General features: G+C 43.0%; 1 protein-coding gene across 3 annotated transcripts in view; it reads left to right on the top strand.

Moving 5' to 3' along the window:
• The window catches only part of Slc25a27 (solute carrier family 25 member 27), a 25,612-nt gene extending 879 nt beyond the window's left edge, over positions 1-24,733 (top strand). The window contains exons 2-9 of one of the 3 annotated variants that reach the window (XM_021149246.1): positions 2,351-2,542; positions 5,114-5,198; positions 9,221-9,343; positions 13,150-13,262; positions 16,919-17,003; positions 18,786-18,878; positions 19,447-19,549; positions 22,965-24,733. In XM_021149246.1, the coding sequence (XP_021004905.1) occupies positions 2,351-2,542; positions 5,114-5,198; positions 9,221-9,343; positions 13,150-13,262; positions 16,919-17,003; positions 18,786-18,878; positions 19,447-19,549; positions 22,965-23,036 (866 nt within the window). In that variant the 3' untranslated portion in view covers positions 23,037-24,733. Of the gene's footprint in view, positions 1-427; positions 2,543-5,113; positions 5,199-9,220; positions 9,344-13,149; positions 13,263-16,918; positions 17,004-18,785; positions 18,879-19,446; positions 19,550-22,964 lie in introns of those variants that run through there. The other 2 variants (XM_029471491.1, XM_029471492.1) reach the window with 2 other exon arrangements.
• The last annotated feature ends 1,331 nt before the right edge of the window (positions 24,734-26,064 follow it).

The following is a 26,064-nucleotide window of genomic DNA, read 5'->3' as shown; positions in this document are numbered from 1 at the left end:
TATAGAACCATAATCCATTTGTTCACAGTTTTTTTTTTTTTTTTTTTTTTTTTTTTTTTTCCCCCCTCCCTGGGTTTTTTTTTTTTTTTTTTTTTTTTTTTTTTTTTTTTTTTTGGTTTGTAGTCTTATGCTGCCTCTGAAGTCTTTTAAGATTTGAGTTGGGGGAAGGGGGACGGTGAGTCCTACCTTGAGGGACTTCAATTGTTAACCATTCCTCTGGAACATTTGTTTAATGTCAATCAGCCACATCACTTCTCTGAGCCTATACCGTTAAGGGGAACTCTGAGAAGTAATTTTTATATGTGCTAAATGCAAGGTAAGGGCAGCTTTTCATTGCAGCATTATTCCAGTTGATGCAGTAGTGGGTCCTGGATATACAGTTGCAAAGACCCCAGTGTGGCCTTCTTCCAGGCTCAGTGGGGTGGCGGGTGGGGGGTGGCACATGCAGAGAAAGACATTTACAGCTGCTGCCTGTTGCAGAGAAGCTATTTCTGTGTATCACAAGAACATTATAGGGGGGAAAAAAAAAAACAAACAGATCCATCTGCCTAAGTGAGTCCAAAGAAACAAACAACAACAAATAAATAAGTAAATAAACAGACCACCTAGAGTGAATTTCAGTACCATGGCATGAGCAAAGGGTGGGGGTTTTGTTTTTGTTTTTGTTTTTCAGGAAGGGGGCAGGGAGGTTTTGAGTACAACCTGTGGTCTCTGTGAAGCTCTTTGAGAGTACCCTTACATTTTCTTGTCCATTAAAAAAAGAAAGAAAGAAAAAGGAAAGTGTCTCTGGTGCATTAGTCATTTGAAAATGTTACCCAACCGTCTCTAGCAGAGCTTTACTTATTTTTATGCCTAGCGTAGCCAGCACACTACCTATTACTTTGCCCTTTAGACTCTTCCCTTCTTGCCTTTGGCCCATCTATTTGTCTTCTTTCTAATCAAAGCTAACAGAACTTTTTTTTCCCTTAATCATTGATTTTCCTAAATAAAATTCACCAGCTTCTAAAGACATCTAAAACGAGTCAGCCGAGTAATGAGCTACATTAGTGGTTTGATGGCTCCCTGAAAGCTCAGTGGCTTGTCCAGAAACGGTCCTGTGAAATGTGTTGGCGAGAAACGGGTGAAAAATAGGGATGGAAGGCCAAGGGATCAAAGTTAGTTGGTAAAGGGGAGTACACACTGATTCAGCACGAATGCCTCAGCCACAAGGTAGCCAAAGGGAAAAAGAAGGAAGAAAACATGTGTTCTGAGAAGCAGCATTTGTACTGAGGTAGAGGCTCTTGCCTCTTCATACTTTGCTCAGTTTCATGTGTTGATAAGACACTTTTTAAGGGGTGTGTGTGTGTGTGTGTATACCACTGGAAACTTTTTAAGACTCCAAATATATGCAAGATAAGATAACATCTTAGGGACATTATTGGTTAGATACCAACTGTTCCAGAACCTAATGGAAAGATGTAACACATCCCCCTCCCCGCCCCCTCTCCTGTCTTTGGAAAGGTATTCATGGATCAGGCTGCGGTCACTGAAAATCTTTATGTACTCTAAGCGATGTTCATGAGCTTGACCCCATATCCTTCTTAAGAGTTCTTCAGGGTATTGTGTGTACGAAGTGTATTATGGACCAGGTAGCTAGAATAGGCTTTCAGATCAAGATAAACTGTCTCTAATTCAACATATAAGCAAATTTTCCAGTTAACTAAAGTTGCGACTTACAAAGAACTCATGAATAGGCCACGTATAAAACGTATCCGTTCAGAAGTTGCCTCAGTTTGAAGGACATTGCCACCCCTGTATACAGAAGATGTTCCAACCTCATTGCATCTTCTCCATCTCAAACATCAGTCCTGTGATTCATTCTCGGGGAAGAAGAACCTATAAAAATCATAGAATTCCACTTTAAATTTGTTCTAAATTTGTATTAGATCTCAAATGATAGTGGCTATGGTCAAGGAGACAGAACGGGGATACTTGAAGCTGTTTGTCATTGGGAAAACTAAAGTGGGTTTGAGATTAAATTTTTTATAAAAAAGAGATTAAGGGTTGTCCTGCTTTTGTGGGATTATTTTGTTTTGCCTTTGTATCTGGGGATGCTTTGGGGCAGGGAATCTTAGATTTGGGAAGGCGTGAGATTGTACTTTCTAAATCAACCTATGAGGTCAGGGTGTGTGGGGATGGGTTTGGAAGTGTGTGTTTTCCGCAGGTTCCCTAGCCGAGGCTGCCATATTCTCCTACTTCAGAGTCTCCAAATCTTGGGGGAATGCTAATCCTCTGATTTTAGAGGGTTTTTTGTTGGTTTGTCTGAATGTTTTGGGGTTTCCTCCCCTTCGTCTGTTTTCTATTTCATTAGCAACCTTTCCCCTCGATCTCACAAAAACCCGACTCCAGATGCAAGGAGAAGCCGCCCTTGCTAGGTTGGGAGATGGCGCAGTGGACTCTGCCCCTTACAGGGGCATGGTGCGCACGGCCCTGGGGATTGTTCAGGAGGAAGGCTTCCTAAAGCTGTGGCAAGGAGTGACGCCCGCCATTTACAGACACGTAGGTATTTATCTTGATTCTAGCTGGTAAGTTTGTTATGGGTTCTGTATTCTTTGCTTTTCTCTTCAGCTGGATGCAAAATCCAGCAGAGACATCATTCCTCCTCCATCCCCAACTGATACAATGAATCAGTAGAAGAAAATCTTTTCAAGTGTTATTAAGGAGTTACTGCCCTAAATTTTGAGACTAGTATATGGAAGTATTTAACTTCCATGTGGTGCAATGCCCTATGAATTGTCCAGGAGATCCTTGAGACAGGCTGGCAAGTGGTCTAGTGGGAAATGGTAAGCAGCAGATAACATGGAAAGTGACAGAAGAAGACAACTGGTCTCAACTTCTGACCTCGGCACATGCACATGTAGCTATGTGCATGCATAACTACACACTAATATGATTCTGCACACATGCGAGCATATCTGCACGCCATCCTCACTGCACGCGCACATATCCATGAAAAGAGAAAGATAATTCACTGAGAGTCATCACTTAATACATCCTGATATAAAGGGAGTTATAACTGCTTCTACTAAGCTGTATGTTTGCAAAGTTTCCCTGTAAGTTCTTTAATGGTATAAGACAGACAGACATGAATGACTTACACCCTTTCCCCTTATTTAGAAACCTTAAACACAGTGAAAATTAAAGTTTGTTTGAAATGTAAAGTTCTGAATGAGCGTTCAGCTAAATATTTTCACAGTCTTTGAAAGTTAGAATATATTTATCTTTGCCCTGTACATCAAAGACCAACTAGGCTGATACAACAGAGGGCAAAGAGTTTTGTTTCATCCAGCTGTGGCACTAGACCGTATCGGCGATGGTGTGGTAGAGGACCACGGGTGAACTTGCCTTTGCCTCTGTTCCCAGGAGAACTACTTCTGTGGGTGATTAGTGGTCACTGTCACAGAGGAAAACCTTTCTAGCCGTGCTTCCAAAGAAGCGCTCACAGGAATGGGTGTCGTGGCTATGTCAGCTTTATAGAGAGGAAACCATGAAGTTGGTTCCAGAGGGACACTGAGATAAGTGTGGCTCTCTGCCCCTCCACCTCCAAGCTGTTTCCTTGGCCCAGAGAGCATCAGTTCTAATGATGTTCAGGTTTGCAATTATTAGCATTCCACTCTGTGAGTAAGTTAGCACATGAGTGTTAAGAGTCGGAGTTATGTACACAAACTTACACTATTTTTGCAGTTTGTATTTTTTTTTTTTTTGAGATACCAAGTCAAACTGCCTGAAATATCAAGCAAATCTCTTGCATGGGCACCATGGATTGATGTTAACGATGCCGTCTTATACCTTTTAAAGCATTTCTCTTTTGGACCCCGTTCTTGTGCTGTGCTTTGACTTCTCATTTGTATTAGCCAGTTTGTTGTTCTTCAGCTAAGATCTTTCTTATGTGCTTTAAGCCTGAAAGAGAAGAACTGTTCATGGATTCTCCAGAGCAATCACATATGCTCATTCAAAGAGATATCCTCTGTACCCCAAGCTCCAGGGTTTCCTGTTTGAGTTAAAAATCAACACACAGAGCTATTTTGTAAGGTTGTTTTTAAGACAAACATTTAATCAAGGCTTATTTATAGTTTCAGAGGTTTAGTCCATTATTGGCAGAGCAGGAAGCATAGCAGCATGCAGGCAGACATAGAGAAGGTGCTGGGAATTCTACTTCTTGATCTGCAGGCAGCAGAAAGAGACTGCCATACTAGGTCCACTTTGGGCATAGGAGACCTCAAAGCCCACCTCCACAGTGACACAAGTCCTCCAACAAGGCCACACCTTCTAATAGTGCCACTCCCTATAGGCCAAAGCATTCAAACCCATGAGTCTGTGGGGGCCATTCCTATTCAAACCACCACAATGGCGGTTCTCATGAAGGGAAACAGAAGACAATTGTAGCTCTCTTCTTCCCTAGCCTCACTTCAAGCTCCATTGAATAACTAAGAGACCATGAAAGCCTCAAGTTTTATGTAAGTTAATAATTGGACTCAAACGAAACCCTGTCTCGAAAAACCAAAAAAAAATAAAAATAAAAGAAAAAATTTGGACCAAAGATAGTGAATTAATATATGTCATAAATAAATAAATAAGCACTCAGAACCTGCGTGGAGAAGCTCTGAAGGGAAGATAAAAATCTAATTGCTAGCTGGGCAGTGGTGGTGCATGCTTTTAATCCCAGCACTTGGGAGGCAGAGGCAGGCAGATTTCTGAGTTCGAGGCCAGTCTGGTCTACAGAGTGAGTTCCAGGACAGCCAGGGCTACACAGAGAAACCCTGTCTCGAATCCCCCACCCTCCCAAAAAAAGAAAAAAAAAATCTAATTGCTAAAGAATTTGATAGCTGCTGTGTCCAAACATTCAGTGTGGGACCAGGATACTGAGAGAAAGATCCAAGAGCAACTTTCTGAAAAACATACTTAGTCCTAAAAGAGGAAGAGGTTCTAATCAAAGCCGAGAAGGGGGCACTGTTCTAAAGTGATAAGGCATGGAATAAGGATTCCTCCTTTGGAAGATAGATGAGGTCAGGTCAGAAAGTTACTTCCTTCGACAAGGGATTGAGTTTCTGTCTCCATGGTCTGTTTCACACAGTGTACTCTGGAGGTCGGATGGTCACCTATGAACATCTACGGGAAGTCGTGTTTGGCAAAAGTGAAGATAAGCATTATCCCCTCTGGTAAGTTTAATTTTGAAAACAAAATGCTGTGACCCCAAAGGCTTTAAGGTTTATTGATTATAATATATCATATTATATCACATGTAAAATTATTCATTTCTACTAAAATTGCTTCTGGTAACAGACTTAATAAAATAATAGAAATTCAAATAAGGGAGAGTTCTTTTCATATTGTATGTAAACACCATAGAAGTATATATGTGCATTGTTCACATATGTTAGTTATTTAGTAGTTTTATCTTAACAAATTCAAAGGGTGGGGGGGAGGGTACATGGCTATAACTCCAGCCCTTGAGAAGTGGAGGCAGGAAGATAATTTTGAGGCCAGCCTCTGTTACATGCACCCTGTGCCAAAAGCAAATATTAATAATGAAAATAATTCTATTCAAGTATCTTCGGTTGGGGCTTCCTTTTTCTAATGCCATTGTCTTATTTAGCTTTCTATTATGGTGTTAAGATATCATGACTAGGGCTGGTGAGATGGCTCAGTGGGTAAGAGCACCCGACTGCTCTTCCGAAGGTCCAGAGTTCTAATCCCAGCAACCACATGGTGGCTCACAACCATCCGTAACGCCTCTTCTGGAGTGTCTGAAGACAGCTACAGTGTACTTACATGTAATAAATAAATAAATCTTTAAAAAAAAAAAGATATCATGACTAGAAGTGACTCGTGGAGGGAAGGGTTTTCTCACTACAGTTCTAGTCCATCACAGAGAAGGACTCAAAGCCAGGGAAGGAACTCAAAGTAGGAACCTGGAGGTAGGAACTGAAGCAGAGGCTACAGCATAAGGCTGCTTACTCTTGCTCAACATGACCACTTGCCCAGGGGTGGCACTACTCACTGTGGGATGGGCCCTCTCAGAACATCAGATATTCATCAAGAAAATGCCCCTCAGGCTTGCCTATGGGCCAATCTGATGGGAGGCATGTTTTCAGTGGAGGATCCCAGTTCTCGATGACTCTAGCACGTGTCAAGTTGATATAAGACTAGCCAATGCATGGCTTCTATTATAGCTAGTCTAGATAGATAGATACATAGATACATAGAAACATAGATAGATAGATAGATAGATAGATAGATAGATAGATAGATAGATAATGAATATATAAAGTAACACACTAAATCACCACATTATCGTATACTTTTGGGATTATAATCAAAAGACACCAGTCTTAGTTACACAAATGCTTTGGTTAGTTCAAGGCACTGCACATCTGATAAAACACTTTAAACTCTTACATCTTAACACATTACCCAGGTGCCTCTTATTTGGTTACCATTCATCACAAAATATTTCGTTTTCTGAATGAAAATATATTCTCTCAGAAAATGTCACCCAAGAATAAACAAACCAGCACCTCTCTCTAGGGTGCCTAGAGTCGAGCTAACTGTGATTAATTCCTGTTTTGTTTCTGCTTTTTTTTTTTCCTTTTTTCTTTTTCTGGTTCTGGTTTTTATCTTATTAGAAACTTTTGTGTGGTTTTTAAAGCCTGTGTCTAGGAAGTAAACCATTTTTTACTCCCATTTTTTATTAGTCCTAATTAATAAATCCCTAACAGTGAAGTTTGCCACCTTCTACACTGGGCAGCTTACTGTTTTCAGTCAATGGGTTATTACTTGAAATTTCTGTAAGGAAAAAAAAATAGCTGGAAGTGAATTTCACAGTTCTGTAAAGGATAGCAGACTTCCTACGGGAACTTGTTTTGTGTTGTTTGGACGCTTTTTGTAACAGAAAGAAGACACCGTAAAGAAGATGCAGTGTGTCAGATCTGCCCAAGTATGCTTAGCAAATGGTTTTATGTTCGAAGCATCGCTTGCATTCCCCAAAGTTCAGGTTGTCACTTAGGTTTTGTTTGTTTGTTTGTTTTTGTTTCTTTCTATTGTGTTTCTTTTTTCCATTTTTATATTCTTTTTCTTTCTTTTGTTTTTAGGTTGTAAATGTAGAAGTTTGGAAAAGAGCGTTAACAGTTGTGGGATTTGAACCCATACGCTAATGTCCTCCATTCCCGAGATGTAAGAATAATGAATGCATTTGATGTACTGTAGGCCAAACTGAGTTGTCCTGGTTGCTTAGGTATCTCTGATCCCCCATGACTCACTTCCTTAACTTCCTGGACATTGCGCTCTTTGGCTGCATCCTTTGGCCCTCTTTTGTCTTTCCTTCTTACATGGGCAGTGAAGTTAGTATCTAAGGGCCTAGGCAAGGACTGAACCATAGCCACAGGTGTTTCCCAAGGGAGGGCCCCATGCTGGGAGAAGAGCTGTTTTATCCTTGAATGATGAGGAGTTTGGTTCTCTTTTCTCTGTATGTGTTCTCCCACCTGTGTGTGTTCTCCCACCCGTGTAGCCTTGACAGCCCCTACAGGCTGAGATCAAAATCAACATGTATAGAGCTGACCGCTCAAGTTCTGGTTGTCTCTGTGACTCTCTTAGCACTAACCTGTGGTTGATGCCAATGGCTTATATTTCCACCACGGCACTGCTTATTAAAACCACAGTAGCAAGCCAAAGATGTGGCGGCAGCTGCCAAGCCAGATGACTTGAATTAATCTTAGGGACTTAAATGCTAGAAAGAGAGAACTGATTCTCAGGAGTTATCTAGTTGTTTTCTGATTCTCATTTTCTCTCTTTCCCTCCCTCTCCTCCCCTCCCTCCTTCCCTCTGTCCCTGTGTGTCTGTCTGTCTGTCCATGTGTATGTATGTATCTCTATGTGTGTCTATTTCTTTCCCTCTCCCTCTCTCTCAAACAAACACACTCAAAATATTTTTTTGAAAGAACCACAGTAGCTTTATACCATCAGAATGGCTGTGGCAGCCTGTTGGTCTAGCCCTGTGTGTTTTTCTTCCTTTTGAAAAGCTCTGAGCTTTGAAGTTGGAGATGGGCTTGAGTCCCTTTCTGCTCCGTAAGTGAGTGCAATGGACCAACTGCCTCTCATTCTCTACTTTCAGGTCTCTCTACTGCAGAAGCAATGCCCACCTTTAGGCTTGTTTCTGTAGGACTGGATGAGATGATGGACAAGTGTCTGCTGATTTATAACAGAACTGTAGAGAGTGGTCCATAGGTGCTGGAGTTAAGAGCACTTCCTGTTCTTCTAGAGGACCAGAGTTCAGTTCTCAGCATCCCTGTTGTGCAGTTCATACCCACCTGTAACTCCAGCTCCAAGGGATCTGGTGCCTTCTTCTAGCCTCTCGTGTGCTACGTGTGCACTCTGCAGGCACGTGTGCGTGCACGGGCGCACACATAAAGAAAAATATGTTTAAAATATTTCATCACAAATATGCATCTGGCACCATTAAAGCAACTTTAAAAACACAAATAGCAGCCTGGAAAAATAAGGAAAAGGTGTTGTTTAGAGACACAGTTCCCAACAGAAATATAAATATTCATTACACACATGCAGAAGGAGCAGCAGCACTGGCAAACGGGAGCGTAATTCAAACTCCCTTTGAACTGACGTGAAATGTCACATAATAGACCGTTTACAACACAGACTTGCCTAAAATGTGGTCTGGAGATGTAGCTCCATACTTTTATGGCCCTGCTCACCGTTGGCTGAGGGTAGAGACGCTTCAGCCTACAAAATGGAGAGAGAATGCTGTCAAGCCTGTCATTTGGAAAACCCGTGTAGTCGCGGGGTTAAAATTATGCTTTTCCAGCCTCTGCTTCCTTGGCTGATAGTATCTCTGCTGTTCCCTTTGTTACCCTGCAGGGAGATTCTGGCTGCAGAGAAATAGTCTGTGCAGACATCTGCACTTTTGAAGCCATTTTCCTTTCCTTTGGATTCAGATGGGAGGTTGTCAGATTTTCCCTTTAGGTCCTAGAGATCCCTGGACCTGCCCACCAGTAAACAGTCAAACTGCCTTTCTCTCCTTTGTGTTGGTCCTTTATCTTTAACCTTCTACCCAGGGCCTGTAAAGTGTGGTGTGGTTCCCTTACACAGTCTGTGAAAACAAGTGGCACTTGGTTAAAAAAAAGAAAAAAAAAAAAAAAGAAACAAAACTTATCTCCTTTTGCAACTAGGAAATCGGTCATTGGAGGGATGATGGCTGGTGTCATCGGACAGTTTTTAGCCAACCCCACTGACCTCGTGAAGGTCCAGATGCAAATGGAAGGGAAACGCAGACTGGAAGGGAAACCCTTGAGGTGAGTCGCTCAGGAAACAGATGCCTTTCCCCGTTTTCAGCCACCTGTTTCTTGGACATTTATCTGATACACTCACACGTTTGCAATACAGTCTTCACTAAAGGAAATAACGCTAACCCTTTTCCTTTGAAGTTACATTTGTGAAGAGGTGAGAGCACCCAAATTGTCCTTGTGCACAATGATGTGTTGGGCATCTGACACATCTGTGTCAGACAAACTATATGTGTTGATAATTCTTTGGTCCTCCTCCTAATAAAAGACAGTTAAGCTAGTCCCCTGTTCCACGCTGAGGTAAAGAATTTAGGAAGTAGGGCATTGCCATTCTAGCCTGTAATCTCAGCACATGGAGGCTGGGCAGAGTTGCAGAGAGTATGAGGCCAACCTGGAGTACATAGTGAACTCAAGGCTCGCCTGGTCTATAAGTGATACTGTGTTTCAAAAGGAGAGGAAGAGAGAGAGAGAGAGAGAGAGAGAGAGAGAAACAGCATGTGACTGTGGATCCTGGGACCATAAGCACCACCACCTACACAGACAAAGCACAGAGCAATTGTGCATGTCAAAATAGTAGTACATTGTCCTTTGGTGAGATTCTGAGACAGCAATGCCTACATAAAAGCCATTCAGCTAACAAGTGAAAAGCAGGGAATTCCAGTCCAGATCCTTGGAGGCCTCATAAGCCTCAAATTCAGTTTTGGTTTTCACCTGCATACAGAAGTTAAGAGTGAAATCAAGATAGGATGGTAATTTTCACAAAGATTATATTATTTAATTTTAAGAATTCTCAGATTGTCTTTTCTATGTTCTAACCTAAAACATCATCTTGCTTATGAGATAAGAGATTCTTAATTTTCTGTTTATTATTATGTGATGTATATGGGTGTTTTGCCTTCATGTGAATCTGTGCACCACATATGGAGGGAGACAGAAAAGGGCATTGGATCCCTGACACTGGAGTTAGAGACTGTTGTGAGCTGTCAAGTGGGTGCTAGAAATTGAACCCACTGGACCTCTGGAAGAGCAGCCCGTGGTCTTAAGCACTGAGCCATCTCTCCAATCCAAAGTGTTGGGAGAGTATGTGAGAGTCAGTGTTTGCTGGATTTGAGTTTCTTTGTTTTGTGACGCTAAGGACCAAGCCTGGGGTCTTGGGCATGTTAGAGAAGAGATCTACCGCTGAGCTACACTCCTGGCCCCAAGTCAGCGGCTTTTTAGTATTGTTTGAATATATGTGTATATATTATAAATATATATGGTCCCTGTATCACCAATAAAATGAAGGCTAACAACTCTTGCTTCTTTCTATAATTAATGTGAGAGTTAGTGATATAAAAATATCAAAAGTGTCTGGGTCTAGTGACTGATTATGGGATGGATCCCCGAGTCGGGTAGTCTCTGGATGGTCCATCCTTTTGTCTTAGCTCCAAACTTTGTCTCTGTAACTCCTTCCATGGGTGGTTTGTTCCCTATTCTAAGGAGGAATGAAGTATCCACACTTTGGTTCTTCTTGATTTTCTTGTGTTTTGCAAATATGCCAGCAAGATTTTGCTGAAAGGACCCTGATATAGCTATCTCGAGTGAGGCTATGCTAGTGCCTGGCAAATACAGAAGTGGATGCTCACAGTCATCTATAGGATGGAACACAGGGCCCCAAGTGGAGGAGCTAGAGGAAGTACCCAAGGAGCTGAAGGGGTCTGCAACCCTATAGGTGGAACAACAATATGAACTAACCAGTACCTCCAGAGCTTGTGTCTCTAGCTGCATATGTAGAAGAAGATGGCCTAGTCGGTCATCACTGGGAAGAGAGGCTCCTTGGTCTTACAAACTTTATATGCCCAGGTACAGGGGAATGCCAGGGCCAAGAAGTGGGAGTGAGTGGTTAGGGGAGCAGGGCGGGGGGGGGGGCGCGGGGTATAGGGAACTTTCGGGATAGCATTTGAAATGTAAATAAAGAAAATATCTAATAAAACAAAAAACAAACAAACAAAAAAAAACCCCAAAAGTGGTAGTTTGATCATTTTACCAGACAAAGAAGAAAAAAATCATGACAGAATTTATGGTGCTGCCCATTAAAAAAAAAAATGTTTAAATCATGTCAGGCATAGCAGTACACACCTGTAATTCTAGTAGTCCAGAGGTCGAGGCAAGAGATTTACAAGTTTGAGGCCGGCCTGTGCTAACTAACAAGACTGAAGACTAGAAAAGAAAAGGAGAAAGAATGAAGACAGGAAGGAAAATGGCTAGAGAGATGCTTCAGCAGCTAGGAGCATTGGCTGCTCCTGTAGAAGGCCCACACTCAAGGTCCATTCCCATGTGATGGCTCACAGCCACCTGTCCCTCCATTTCCAGCAGAATCCAGTGCCCACTTCTGGCCTCCATAGGCCCCAGGCGTGTGCTGCTCTTACCTACACGCAGACAAACTGCTCATACACATAAAATAAAGAGACCACTTTTTAAGGAGAAATGTTTGAACCATTTCAACAACAAATTATTCAGTTATCTGGAAATGAGATTTTTATAACCTCTTAATTTCTAATGATTCTGAATAAATAGTATTTCATTCCTAATTGTATCAGTTGACTTTTGTTAGCCTGTACAGATCTGTCCATGAGACCTGGGATCCGAGAACCTTAAAGAATGGGACAGACTATAGTCTAAAGCTGTAGACAGCCTTACTTCAGTGTCAGTATACTTTTACATACGACTGTAACAAAGAAAGCAGTGATCCAAGGGCGGTCTTTTGAGTTTAGAAAACATGTAGATAAATGCCAGTAAACTCATACTACAGATCAACAGAGCAGCCCTGCCCCCAGAACTTTCTCAGGACAGATCCGTTTAAGCACAATGGCCTGTCACTTGCCCTAGATTGTATCTGGGGAAGCATGATGGCAGAGCAGATGGCCACGCCCAGATTCAGAGTACACGAAGGACAGCATCCAGCAGATCCTTCCACCAGACTGGCTTCTAGAGCTGTGTTCCAACACCCAACGAGAATCAGTGTGTCTTATGAGTTGAATGCAAAGATTTTTTGCCACAGGCACAAAATCCCGTCCAAGAACAACGCAGGGAACATGACTTGCCTGAGCAGTGCCTCCCTCACTGCTCACTCCCCAAGACACTGTATTCCATGCGTCCGGCATTCCTGTGACCGTGTTTCGAATGTATCTGTAGTGAGAATTTTGGTTTTTTCAAAAACACAGAAATGCTATATGAATATATATTTTTATATTAATCCCAGGTGTGGGATATGGGGCTGCTTTGAACTGTCCTCCGGAGCTGACTGTGATTTTCCTCATGCTCTAGCAGGGTCATGATTTTGCCAGCTTCAGATAGTTTTTTGTTGTTGTTGTTGTTGTTTTGTTTTTTTTTGCCAGCCTGTAACATTTGGAATTCTGGGGACTTTACAGAGGATATATACCAGGCTAGAGCTGGGGTTGAAGGGTTGGGTTGACCAGTTGATGGTTAGATGAAGTACGTTTGTTGCAGTTTGTCAAGTAGTCCTGCATAAAGAGAGAAGAAATTAGATACCCTGACAACAAAGATCAAACTTGCCCCAAGGAACTCAACGCCCATCAGCAGCAGGAAGTAGTCTAATGGTATCATTGCTCCCTTCCCCCTCTATCCTTTTATTTTTTTTTCTCCTTCCCAGTGTTAGGGCATTGAAAAGGAAGAATAAGTAAAGAATAAAAGAAAAAAAGAACCACAAAGTAGCCAAAGGTCCTGTTACAAGTATCACCTGAAGGTGAAACTTGCACATCTGCCTTCCAAACACAAGACTACATAGAATAACATGTCTTTGCGATTTTTCTTAGATTCCGTGGAGTACATCATGCATTTGCAAAAATCTTGGCTGAAGGAGGAATCCGCGGGCTTTGGACAGGCTGGATACCCAATATTCAGAGAGCAGCGCTTGTGAACATGGGAGGTAACACAGCTTCTTGAGTGTCTAAGCCATAATCTCCGGGTTATGAGCACTGGCATCAGGGTCTATGGAAGGTATTGTTTTATTTTTCAGTAACACAAACCAGCGATGGTAACTGGCACATCTTCACCTCAGTCAGTGATGTATGAAAAGGACCAAAGACAGGAAAACTGTTCCCATAAAGAGAAAAGAAAGTCATTTCTGAGGCCTCCTACCCCAGTCCAGATGACAGTCACTCTGCCCACACGCCCAGCTCTCTCCCCGCCCGAGGCTCTGCCCCTGTTCTGTTGGGAATGTTCCTGATCAGCACGGGCTGTGGCCTGGAAATGGGAGCATCCCTCCCACAATGCATCTCTGTCATTCACTTCTCAGTTTTAACTGCTAATTCCTTTTTTAAATGCAATAACCATAAAGTTTCAATCGGTCAGCTATACATCAAAGAACCTAGAAAAGATTAAAACCCCCCTTTTTTTTTTGGAAGGCTGAGCTGGAAGGAACCTGAGTTCAAGGCCAGCCTGAATCATAGTTATACCTATGTCAAAATTAAGTCGTGTCAGACAAATGTTCTTATTTAGGAAATGCTATTAATACAGCTTGTTATGCTAACTATTATATAGGCGGGAAAACATTTTAAAATTATGTGTTGACAGATACCTTTACTGAGAAGTTACATATAGCAGTCCCTAAGAAGAGACACTATTTTATGTATATATGTCTAATTTTATAACTTTGAACTCTAAAATGTATAAACATTTCATAACATCAAGAGGCCACTCCACTGCTAGACAGATAGGCCTTGTGGTTGGCAGAGTCTATGTTTTGGACATATAGTGGGTACGTCTACTTCATGGTTACTGTTCTGCCAGCCATGTGTATTTATTTGCCAAAATGAACGTGAACTCTTCATGAGAATTAGCATGTAGGAAAGGTTTACAAGTAACAGAGAACGGTAAAGAAGCAGCTTGCCCTTTTTGATAAGAATACAGAATTTGTGGTGAAGAAGTGAAAGATGTGTCCCTGACTTCCTGGCTTTGCACCTCTGAGAATGGTCATTTCATGTGCATACGTACAGCGTCCTTGAAATGTAGCTGGTAAAACTACCAACTCCTTCCTTCTTCTGGCATCATCTTAAGCCCACCCCCTACACCCACTCACAAATACCTGCTACTTCAGTATCCCCGCAGTGACCTTCCAACAGGCCACATCATCAGACTCCCAGCTTGACCTCTGCTACAGCCGTCCGACGGGCTTCTTCCCCCATCCTCAGAGTTGTACAGCCGCACAGCTATCCAGAGATTTATCTAAATCACCGAGCCAACATGCTGTGCGTGTCCTTACCACTTTCTGTTGGCCTCTCATTAGGTAACAAAGTGGAAATTCTGCAATATGATGTAGGATGCTTTAGAACTTGCCACGTGCAGTTCATCTCATCTGCCAGAAGGAGCGCAAGGGAAAGTCCAGAGCTGAGAGGCCACGCCCCCAAGAGGCCATGCTCTGAGAGAGACTGCGCCCGCCCGACACTTACAAAGCTGCTCCTTACCTCTCTGCTTGCTGTCTCATCCTGTCTTGCGATTAGTTTTCATCTACGCATCCCTTTAATACAAAGCTAAGCCATTGTCTCAGCCCATGTACTGTTCCTAAACCTCTCTCAGGCCCTCCCCATAGTTGGAGCTGACCTTGTTAGATGTCCTTTACTGCCCTGAGTTCTCTGAGGTCATTACTGTCCTTGGCCTCAGTATCCCCGAAGTGACCTTCCAACAGGCCACATCATCAGACTCCCAGCTTGACCTCCTAGGTATCCTTGCCTACCTAGGAGCCCCTGAAGGCAATGGCTGCAGTTTGTTTGACTCATCTTTTCTCCACTGTCTTTCATGCTGACTCATCATATGCTCAGGGCTTAGTCAGTGAAGGAATCCTTTCTAAGAGGGAAGATTTGATGCTTGGGAATGAATACTTAACATTTTTGAGAGTTCCAGGTCACTTAAATGCGGATCTGTTTTCTTTGTCACATCATGTACATCTGCTGTGTCTCACTGGTAACTAATTCCCCACCCCCACCCCCACCCCCAGGAAACCCTCGTGAGTGTAGTGCCTCAATGTGTTCCTTCAAGGTTTTCTCAGAGCCTCAACTCACCCAAGTCCCAGTTGCTTTCTCAGGGTCTTCCTTTGGCTGTCTCTAGAGTATCAATCACTTCGAACGTGTCTACACCAAACTTCATTAGTACACCACTTATATCTCCACTCTCTGTTGTCTCAAAATACCCAACAGTCAGTCCGTTTGTTACATGGGTATGGATTTTGTCCTTCCATGTTCCTTGTGTCAATTAGCCACTGAGTGCAGTTAATTCTGCTTTATGGTCACAGCTTGGTTCCTATATGACTTGTTGCATCCTCTGTAGCCACTAGACCCCCTCCTCTGTGGTCCCTTCCTAGGCACTGCATAACCATTTTGTCCCACTGTCCCTGAACTGGCTTTACAAAGGTGACCACCCTTTGTAAAAACAAAACAAGACATAAAAAACTGTCTATTTCCATCTCTATCTCAAAAATAACAGCTCTTCCCTTTAAATTGTTTACCCTTGTCTCTGCCTTTCCTTCTCTGTATTCAATCTGTTGGCTATTTCCTGCTAGTTCTGCTTTCAGAATTTATCCAGAAGCCGAGCAGGGCTCCACAATATCCTGACCAAGCCAGCATCATCTCTTATTGGGATTAGCATGATGGTCTCATATCTTGTCACCTGGTCTTCCTGCAGTCTGACCTCTGACCCTCTCCTGAGTCACCTGGGCCAGCGCAGGCTTGCCGTTCTCCTGTCTCCCTTGTGTGCTCAGCTGCACCGGCCTCAGCCTTTTGCAGAGTCACTCACCACCCAAGCTGGCTCCTGCCTCACAGGCAATGCTTTCCTTTCATCAAGAGCGCTTTCTCTCTGCTCTCCAAGTGCTTATTTCTTCGTACTTCCTTTGGGCCACTGGTGTCATTTTAGCAAGAGACCTTTCCATTTCACCCAAACTTTAAAGTCCATCCCCTCGTCTCTTCTTCTGCATCCCTTCCCTTTTGCTGTTGGGCTGCAGAATACTTACTGAAACCCCACTGACATCCTGCAGTCTGCTTGTTTGTTTGGCTTGTTGCATCTGCCACCAGGGAGCAGAATACAATTCTGGACTCCTCCCCCAAATTCTACAAAAGCATCAGTCATGTCTCATCTCTACCCTCTGACATGCCTGTCCATTCTCACCGTTCACTTGCCTATACTTCAGCGTGGATTATCTTCATAAAACCCCAGCACTGTGTATACCTCTCCTTTTTAAAAACCTTTCAGTAGCTTCTTATTGGCCTTAGAAAATTATATAACAAGCTGAATGTAAAACAGCAGTCCAGATCTGTTGATTATAACTGTCAGGGTCTTGACTGAATCTGACTTAAGCTCAGAGAAATTTCTCAGTCCAAAGACCCACATTCCAGAGGGTAACACAAGCCTAGCTCGATACAATGAGTTCCTATTTCTTTCCTACCCTTTGTAGCTTTGTCTGCCTCTGCTTACAAGCAAAAACAGTGTCTTCCATTCTGGCACACATTCCAGTCCGCTCCCAAGCCTGGCATAATTTTGACACAGACATTCACTGTTGAGTGAATGAATAGCCAACCCTTTCTCCTTCGCCAGATTTAACCACGTACGACACAGTGAAACATTACCTGGTATTGAACACACCGCTTGAAGACAATATTTCCACCCACGGCTTATCCAGGTAGGCGACTGTTTAGCCCCTTTTTAGTTTCTCTGTTTCCTGTTCATGTTTAGGATTTAATTTTATTTTTAATCATGTGTATACATTTGAGTCTCTGTGCAGGCCTATGCCTGTGAGCACAGGTGGCCCCTGAGGCCTGAAGAGCTTGGATCCCCTTGAGCTAGAGTGACAGGTTTTGGGAACCACACTCAGTCCTCTGCAAGAGCAGCAAAGAGCTCTTAACCCCTGTGCCATCTCTTTGGACATATCTGGCCTTGTCTTGAATTGTTGTCATAAACTCTAACCTTGAGGACCTTTGGGCAAGAATGTCAAGCCATAGCGAGGTGTCGTGCTATGTTCTTGGAGGGTCATCTTCTTCAAGTTTGTGTCAATTAAAATGTGGAAGAGACAGAAAAAAAAAAATCACAGCCCATTTCAGATTAAACTCAAACATTCAGACTTGATGGGACTGCCCCGGGGGGTGGGGTGGGGGCCAGTTTCTGACTACGGTCTCTTTAACTCAATTCAGCAGATATGTGTGGCCTTCTAGGCTGATTTTCCAGGTCTCCATCGTGCAGTGGCTCTGCCCAGGGCACCCCTGACTGGTAGAACTGGAATGTGTGAGAGTGGTGAACAGGAAATAAGGTGATAAAGGAGTCGGTAGCTTCAGGGCTCAAAGGACAGAAAACAACAACAAAAACACCAGCAAAGCCAAGGGAGGGAACACAGAGGAAAGAGATCAGACATGAGGGTTTGAGGGAATTCGGCTCTTCTGCTGTTCTTTGACATATCCTTTCAACCCCTCCATTACCATGGGTAGCATTTAGGTGTCTGCCGCCCTTCACATCACAGAGATGTTTTGCCTGGCTCCTGATCTTGTTTCTAAATCCTAAAAAAAAAAAATTCTTTAATCCCCCTATGCTACTGAGGTGACCCTCAGATATATGACATAATATTAATATTCTCAATTGATGGTATTAAATAAAGATGCACACTCCCTACCCCCAAGAATTTTTTTTTTTTTTTGGACATGCTACTCTTTGTCCTTGTAACACTGCCTCCAGATCTGTGCTGACAGGTGACCCAGTCACCCCCAGTGCTTGTCCCTACCTGCCTGCCACTCAATTAACACCTATTACATTTGCCTATTTTAATTTGTTTCCTGGCACTGGTCACTACCTGAAGCTATCTAATTTTTCTCAGCCTCTCCCTGAATAGCGTAGATGCCTCCAGAACAGGATCTTCTTAGACATTTATTATTTCTAGTCTTGTTGTTATTGGTAGTGGTGGTGGTAGTGGTGTGTGTGTGTGAGAGAGAGAGAGAGAGAGAGAGAGAGAGAGACAGAGACAGAGACAGAGAGACAGAGAAAGGGAGACAGAGACAGAGAGAGACGGGGGGGGGGGGAGAATCTGCCATGTGATTGTATGTGTGCACACCACAGCATGCATGTGGAGGTTAGAGGACAGCTTTCAGGAATTAGCTCTCTCCTTCCACCATGGGTTCTGGGGACTGAAATCATGACCCAGGCCATCAAGCTTGTTGACAAGCGCCTTTCTTCCCACGCTGTCTCAAATGAGAGACTCTTATCTCCTGTTCCCTACATAAAGGAAGCCTGGCAGCAGGGGGGGTACATATCTGTTGACTGGCCATGCTTTAAAGTTTTTTCCTCTACTGAACTAAGCATTAATTTTAATATCAAAGAACATTTAATGCTCCTTTCTTTTTAAATATGAAATGCTTTTCTTTTAGAATTTGGAAGCTGTTGAATATTCTCTTTAAATTTTATGTATTTGTATCTACAGTTTGTGTTCTGGACTTGTGGCTTCTATTCTGGGAACACCAGCTGATGTCATCAAAAGCCGAATAATGAACCAACCCCGAGACAAACAAGGAAGGTCGGTAAAGCCCTTAGTGCCCACATGCTGGCGTGGCTGCAGCAGTGTTGGTGATTAAAAGATGCTGTCTTCCAAAGGTCTATGTGATTGAGATGTATTCCTGTTTTCCTCTTCAGCAAGGCAATTGTTCCTGTGAAATTACTTTCTTTGTCTGATGTAAATATACTAAGCTTTTGGGGAATTGAGCTAACAGCCGTATTGTTTAGACACAAAGTAGTTATTGTGACTTTATTGTTCTCAAAGCATTCTGAAAGCTTTGAAATGCTCTACTGAGAATTTGCAGACCACTCTGTTCAGAGCGTGTGCCTTTCAGGTAACAGAATTCGATGTGGTATAAAATAGTGCTCTTCGGAAGAAGTCTTGTGGAATGAACTCCAGAGAGGACAGAGGGGGTGATGGGAAAAAAGAGTCGACAGGAAATGCCTGTGATAAACTGAAGATACGTCGGTCTTATGTCAATGGAGCACCGATATGGAAAGTGTTTAGCTCAGAATAGTGCTCTGTAGATGGCTCTATTTACATCTCTGTTTACAGAGGGAATGTGACAAGGGTCTCTTTCTCCTTCCAGAGGACTTTTGTATAAGTCATCAACCGACTGCTTGATCCAGGCTGTTCAAGGGGAAGGCTTCCTGAGCCTGTATAAAGGCTTTCTACCCTCGTGGCTGAGAATGGTAAAGATGGGGGAGGTTCTGTTTCTTCCTTTACTTTTGTTTTCTTTGTATTTCAGTTACTTGTCCTTTGCAGATAGTTTTCATTCTCAGCTCTGATGTGTGGAATGGCCTTGCCTGCACAAGAGGCCCATTCATCCTTCCCTTTTAAAATATTTATTATAGGGTTGTTGTTGTTTTTTTTTTTTTACTTTTTCTTTTAACCTTTCCTTAGAATCTTGTTTCCTTCCTTGACAAACTAAGGCTAAGTGACCCTGTCACCTTTATTAATAAACAGGTTGATAATCTATTACATACATAGATAAAGACAGATTTTTTTTAAGTGATATAAAGCCTTAGCCTTAGCTAAAACAACCTGGGTTGGGATGGATATAGAGATTTCAGAATTTCTAGGAAATGTTGCTGCTTCAGAACTTGTTTTGACAACGGAGTTATACAGGTGTGATTACCACAGAGACTCCACTTTAAAAGAGCTCCATAACCCGCTATGCTTCTGCCATTTACTCCAGTGTACTAAACAGAGTTAGTGATGTGGTAGCTGTAATTCATAGCACAGTTCTTTTGTAAGTGCTTATACTTGAAAATGTGGATGAGTTACGGGGCTAGACAATCAAAAATCAACACTCACAGAGAGACAGAGAGAGAGAGAGAGAGAGAGAGAGAGAGAGAGAGAGAGAGAGAGACTTGAGTGCATGCCCTGTAGAGTAGACTTAACTTTGAATAAGAAACTATAAATGTTGGCTGTCACAGGAAGACTTTGTAGGGCTTTGGAGATACACAGCAATAGGTACAGGTACAATCTACACTGGGCAATTCCGAAGGCCTCTCCCTAGGAGAGACTTGAAGACTGAATAGGGCTTGCCCAAGCAAAATGGTAAGAAAAAGTTCTTTGGAGATGGGTGAGAGTGTTCTGAGAGCCCAAGGGCAGGGGAGTATGGAAAACAGAACTGGCCAGTATGCAGAGAACAAGGGGAAAAGCAAGGCAGAGAGGCTCAAAGCAGACAGACGGGGTGAACCATGCATACTCGGATGTGCTGTGGCTTGGCCAATTCTGCACTTCTAGATTATTCTGTATTACCTGTGTTGAGAAAAAGGCCTGGAGTGATCAGTGAAACATAGTGGTGGTACAGAGAGAAGTCTGGCAGTGAGGGAAGAGGATACCCTTTCATAGGTCTTCCGGACATAGAAGCCTGACTGGATGAGGGTAGCTGAGTGGCCAGAGAAGATAAGGGGAAGAAAAACCAGGACCTGGGCAATTATTGCTGCCAGTAGTTTGTCCAGATGGGCATCATTTGCAGGGCAAGAAATGTAGATTCAATACATACAATTTTCGATACAGAATGTTTGGGGTACCTATTAGACATCTGAATAGATAAATACACAGAAGACTGTCTTAATGCCAGAATTAGATCAATATCAGAATCTAACATGGGGGAAGCAGGGATGGAGATGTAGGGAGTAAGTATAAGAACATACAGACAGGATAGTAGATGGCTAGTAATAATATTAACAGCAAAAGCTCATAGCAACACCTGATACAAAGTGTCAGTCAGCCATCTGTTGCTGTAACCAAATACCCAACACCTGACAAGACAATCTCAAAAAAGACAGAAGGGTTTATTTGATCTTGTGGTTTCTGAGGTTTCAGTCTGTGGTCAGCTGACTCCATGGCTTTTGTAGGCTGATGAGGCAGAACATCCTGGCAGTAGCATGTGGCCAGGAAATGGAGAGCTCCTTACAGGAAGGGGCCAGAGACAGGTGCACTCTTCAAAGGCTTCCCCCACACACCCTGTCCAGGAAGTAGAGAGTTCTTTTCAGGAAGGAGACAGGGATAGATGTGCCCTGCAAAGACTCCTGCCACTCATTGTGTCCCTGGGTGAAGGAGATGGATTAGTGGATAAGCATCATCAAGCAGGCAGCATCGAGGTGTGTGTTACTGTCCTGTTGGTTGCTGCTATACATGATTGAACCCTGGCATCTGCCTCATAAGAACCTGCAGGTACCCGGCTAGCTTCACTGGAACTTATAATTATATCTGGTATATTCACACTGCACAACACATTTGATAAATTATGCAGATACCTGGTACCTCCAGGCCAGCATGTTCTTCAGAAGTTCAAGCCCGATGTGGGCCCAAGTCAGCTTTAGAAAGTCTCTTGCTAAACATCACAGCCGGAGGAACTTTTTTGTAAACTTAAAAGTTAAGACTAGCACACCAAGAAGGCTTTTGAATAGCCAGCTCTGCAGAAACAGAAATGAGAAAGGCCTGCAGTAGGCTTGAGACAAACCTGAGGCAGCACCGTGGGGCCAGATGCACTTGGACACAATAATGACACAATCTTATGAAAAGCAAAACTGACAACCACGTCCTTAGAGCAGGATGTGGGACCCCAGCTCCATGGTCCCTCTGTAGTTGCCTCCTTGACTGATCCATCCTGATGACACAGGGAGGTGGCACATTCACAACTTTGTGCTTCTTATCTTAGCTGTGTGTGTGTGTGTACAGATCAGCCAACTGCTTCGTAGTACATTCTTAGCCTGTCAGTGAAACATGTTCAGGATTTAGCAACGAAGACATGCATTCCTTTACAAACACAGCAGATCCAGTTTCTATTCAAACTAGTTAAGCCGAAATCCTCTCTAGTCACTGATCAGAACCAAAATAGAGAGGGATTCAATCCAAGCATTCTTTCTCCGGTAATCCCTACTTCCTAGTGTTCATGACTCCTTTCAGACCACACCCTTCCTAGTTCCTGTGGGTAGACACATTCAGATTAAGGTCAAGCCATTCTGAGCTGGGGGCTCCTTTTTCTCTTCCATGGGAATTTGTTTATACAGATTGCAAGACATTTAGGACTGAGATTTTTATGACCCAACCATTGAAGACTTATCTGTATCTTCCTCACATCTTAAGTATTTAATTAGACAGCAGCTTAGTACAGAAGTTAAGGCATCCCAGGTTGTAGCCTTTTAGCAGAAATGATCAGTAGAAAGAGCAGTGGGGTCTAGTTCCACACCGTGCCAGTGGGCAGCTGACTAAGTAAGGCCCAGCATCCTCATCTGTAAAATGGAGATAAGATCTGTTTGGTCTGTGTGTGTGTGTGTGTGTGTGTGTGTGTGTGTGTGTGTNTGTGTGTGTGTGTGTGTGTGTGTGTGTGTGTGTGTGTGTGTATGTGTGTGTGTGTGTGTGTGTTTTCCATTGCAAGTTGTTCTTAGGGAAATCTGTGATCAATATGACAGGAAAATGCTTTGTAAGTTTCAAGGGGATTTACAAAGGTAAACTATTAGGAAATTTGTGGGGCTTTGTTTTGTTTTGTTTTTACAAGTGAATTGAAAATTACCGTCACTCAAAGATGTCTATGTAGAACATTTATAATTGCTTTGAGATGTGCACTAACCTCTTTGGTTAATCTTTCAGACCCCTTGGTCAATGGTGTTCTGGCTCACTTATGAAAAAATCCGAGAGATGAGCGGAGTCAGTCCATTTTAAGCCCTTAAAGCTAGAGTGCTCATTGTCACTGAACAAGAGCATCTGCGACACACGCCCCTATTCTTTCTACCTCTTTAGGAAGATACTTTACTCCACAGAGACTGCGGTTTGCAGGGGCAGCACTTTCTCTCTCTATGGAATCCCCATGGAGCTCCCTCTGACTCCTCCTTTTACCTAAGAGCAATCTGTCTGGTCCAATCTCTCAAGACCAACCACTGAGACACAGCAAGGCATTTGCTAAAGGATGGGACCCAGGCCACTTTGACCTTGGGCCAAGGAGGTTTGGACGTTGAGCTGCTGATCTGTGCAGAAGCAGCATCTGCCTTAGAGGAGAACCAGAGACAGCCAGCATCCCAGACCTGGATAGACGCCAGCGATGTGGAAGACTGTAGTGCTTAGGAAACACATTTAACCTTTGAGCCAGTCATTTATTGTTGCGGTTTGACAACTCTCGCTTTTCTGTTAGTGGAGTGCACATATTGTAATCTACACAGAGGCAAATGAGAAGTCATGAATAAACATCTTGAGTTTTCTTAGTGCTGAAAGAAGTCGCTTAACCTTTTCCTGCAAGGAGGATGGAAAGATAAAAGAGGCAACTTGAGGTGATGTTGGATTGCAAGGGAAGAGGCCGCTTGATCCTGGGTCTGCTGCCTTGGCCGGTGTGCTCACTGGTTGCCCCTGCTTTATGCATGCTAGAGGCTAGAGATATCCCCTGACAGCCACAGTCTGTCAGTAGGAACAGAACGCTGGCTCTGGAACACATTCCATTACAACCACATTGGTCCATAGCTCTGAGAAGCATACCCAAGGGAACCACAATATACTTGTCTGAGACTGAGCTCTCGGGGTGTTCTTAGGAAGCGCCTCATACGGTCATCAGGTTTTTAGGGATGTTTTGGGAGCAAGCTCACACTCTCTTGTGTCACCCTCTGTATTTCTCTTCTCTGTTACATAGAGGAGAGGGCAGAGAGAGAGGAGAGAGAGAGAGAGAGAGAGAGAGAGAGAGAGAGAGAGAGAGCTAGAGAACTCAGATGCCGTGAAACTTTCAGAAGCCTGAGTGTTAATCATTGTGGGTCTCGCCTATGGTGTGGCAAGTGCTCACCACCTGTGGTTCATGGTAACCTCTCCAGTCTTTGCATCCAGTCCTTTTCTCTCTTTCTAGAAAGGTTTCTCCAGATTCACCTCTACACGCCCGCTCCCCGAGCCTCAGACACAGGGCATTTTAGGATGGATGGCTATAGCTTAGGGGTAACGGCTGGGGATAGGACCAGAAAAACTCCGACCACTCAGGCCCAAGGTAGATCCGAATAGCTGTTCTGATGGGCAGATGCTCCGACACAGAAGCAGCTCCCTCAGTGCTGTACGAATGAGCGGATGAAGAATCACTGCCACTCCCAAGGAGGAAGCACACTTTTAAAGCCCTTTCAATGTGTATAACCATCTCACTTTTCTACTGACAGGAGGTGGAGGTTGATCCCTGTACATCTTCAGGTTACCCACCTTTCTGTTGCATTTGTCAGCCTGCACTTGAGTTGCTAAGTAATACATGTTAGCCTATAGTATGTGCGTAAGCCCCCAAGTGTTCTGCTCCACAAACTAAATCACTTTGGGGAGATTTTGGTTTTTCTATGTTTTCTAATGTTTATGACTAAGTAAAAAAAAATGGAATCAAATAATTACATGCAACCTCAACTATTAAAAAAAAATGGCTCAGCTTCCTTCTTTTGGGGACTGGGACAAGGACACATTGATCCTTGGTTTGGAAACTGAAACCCAGAGAAAGGAGGGTGTTCGTGATGCACAGTGCCAAGGTCCTGAGTGTTATGGGTTTTACAGTAGACCATAATATTCCACACTGACGAGGTACCCAAGCAGACCCCTTACATCGGCTTCGCAGCAGCCCCGTCTCTGATTCTGCGTCGTCTCCGGATTTGTTTTTGTTATTGTTGTTGATGATGTTGTTTCATCTCATACATCATCAGTAAATCTGTGTTGCTCACAGCATAAAGTTTTGCTCAAAGCATCAAGTCCATTACACCGAAATGGACTTGACCACTAAGAGTCATCATCGTCTGGATGCTTGTCCTGTCTCTGACACATAACCCATTTCTCCCATGCTTTATTAGAAAACGCAGCCTCTTTGTGCCCACTTGGTATACGCTAGGTTCTTTTCAAAGTAAACACACGAGAAAACTCCTGTCTGTGACTTTCCTACTGTGTAACTCGGTAGCTGGCGCTCCTCGGACTCTGCAGCTCATTTCCAGGCATTTTTCCTTTTCTTTTTTCTTTTTCTTTTTTGCACTTTTACCTTTTCTTTAGTCAAATACTATTTTTTTTCTTTTTTAAATCTATGCATACTTAGTTATAAATTATGTTCGGACCTTTAAAAGCAAGTTAACAAGTGTATCTGATTAAAGGGATAGCATTTCTTAAGTCTTATTTTAGTTAGAAAAAATAAGGGTTTTTATTTAGTTTGTTTTGTTTTTGTTTTTGACATGTGTGAGTGATTTGCCTGGATGTGTGTCTCTGTACCATTGCATGTGGTTCCTAAAGAGGCCAGAAGAGGGCGTTGGATCTCCTGGAACTAGAGTTACATGGTTGTGAGCTGCCATGTGGGTGCTGGGAATTATACTCAGACCTTCTGGAAGAGCAGCCTGCGTGCGCTCTGAACCACTAGGCCATTTCTCCAGCCCTAGGAATAGCAGCTGTTGTTAAAAAGCTCCAGGCCCTGCTGGGTTATAATTCTTCAGGGTTGAGGACTGGGTAGGTGCTTTGTTTTAATGTGAATCACAGCCTTCATTAATAGCTTTCTTTGGTTGGTTGGTTGTTTATTTATTCATTTGTTTGTCTGCTTACTTATTTACTTATTTATTTTGGCTGTTCGGTACCTAAGAAAAATTGTTTATTGCTAATATAATATTAATATATCATAAAATTATATATTGCTAATACACTAGTTATGTCATCCTTATTTTAAGACTAGCTGTCATCTGAGTCCGAAGTATATCTCACCTTGTTAATGTAAAAA

This window comes from Mus caroli, chromosome 17, assembly GCF_900094665.2.
Source record: "Mus caroli chromosome 17, CAROLI_EIJ_v1.1, whole genome shotgun sequence".
Lineage (NCBI taxonomy): Eukaryota > Metazoa > Chordata > Mammalia > Rodentia > Muridae > Mus > Mus caroli.
Note: the sequence above shows the minus strand (reverse complement) of the source record. Positions and strands in the feature narration are given on the sequence as shown.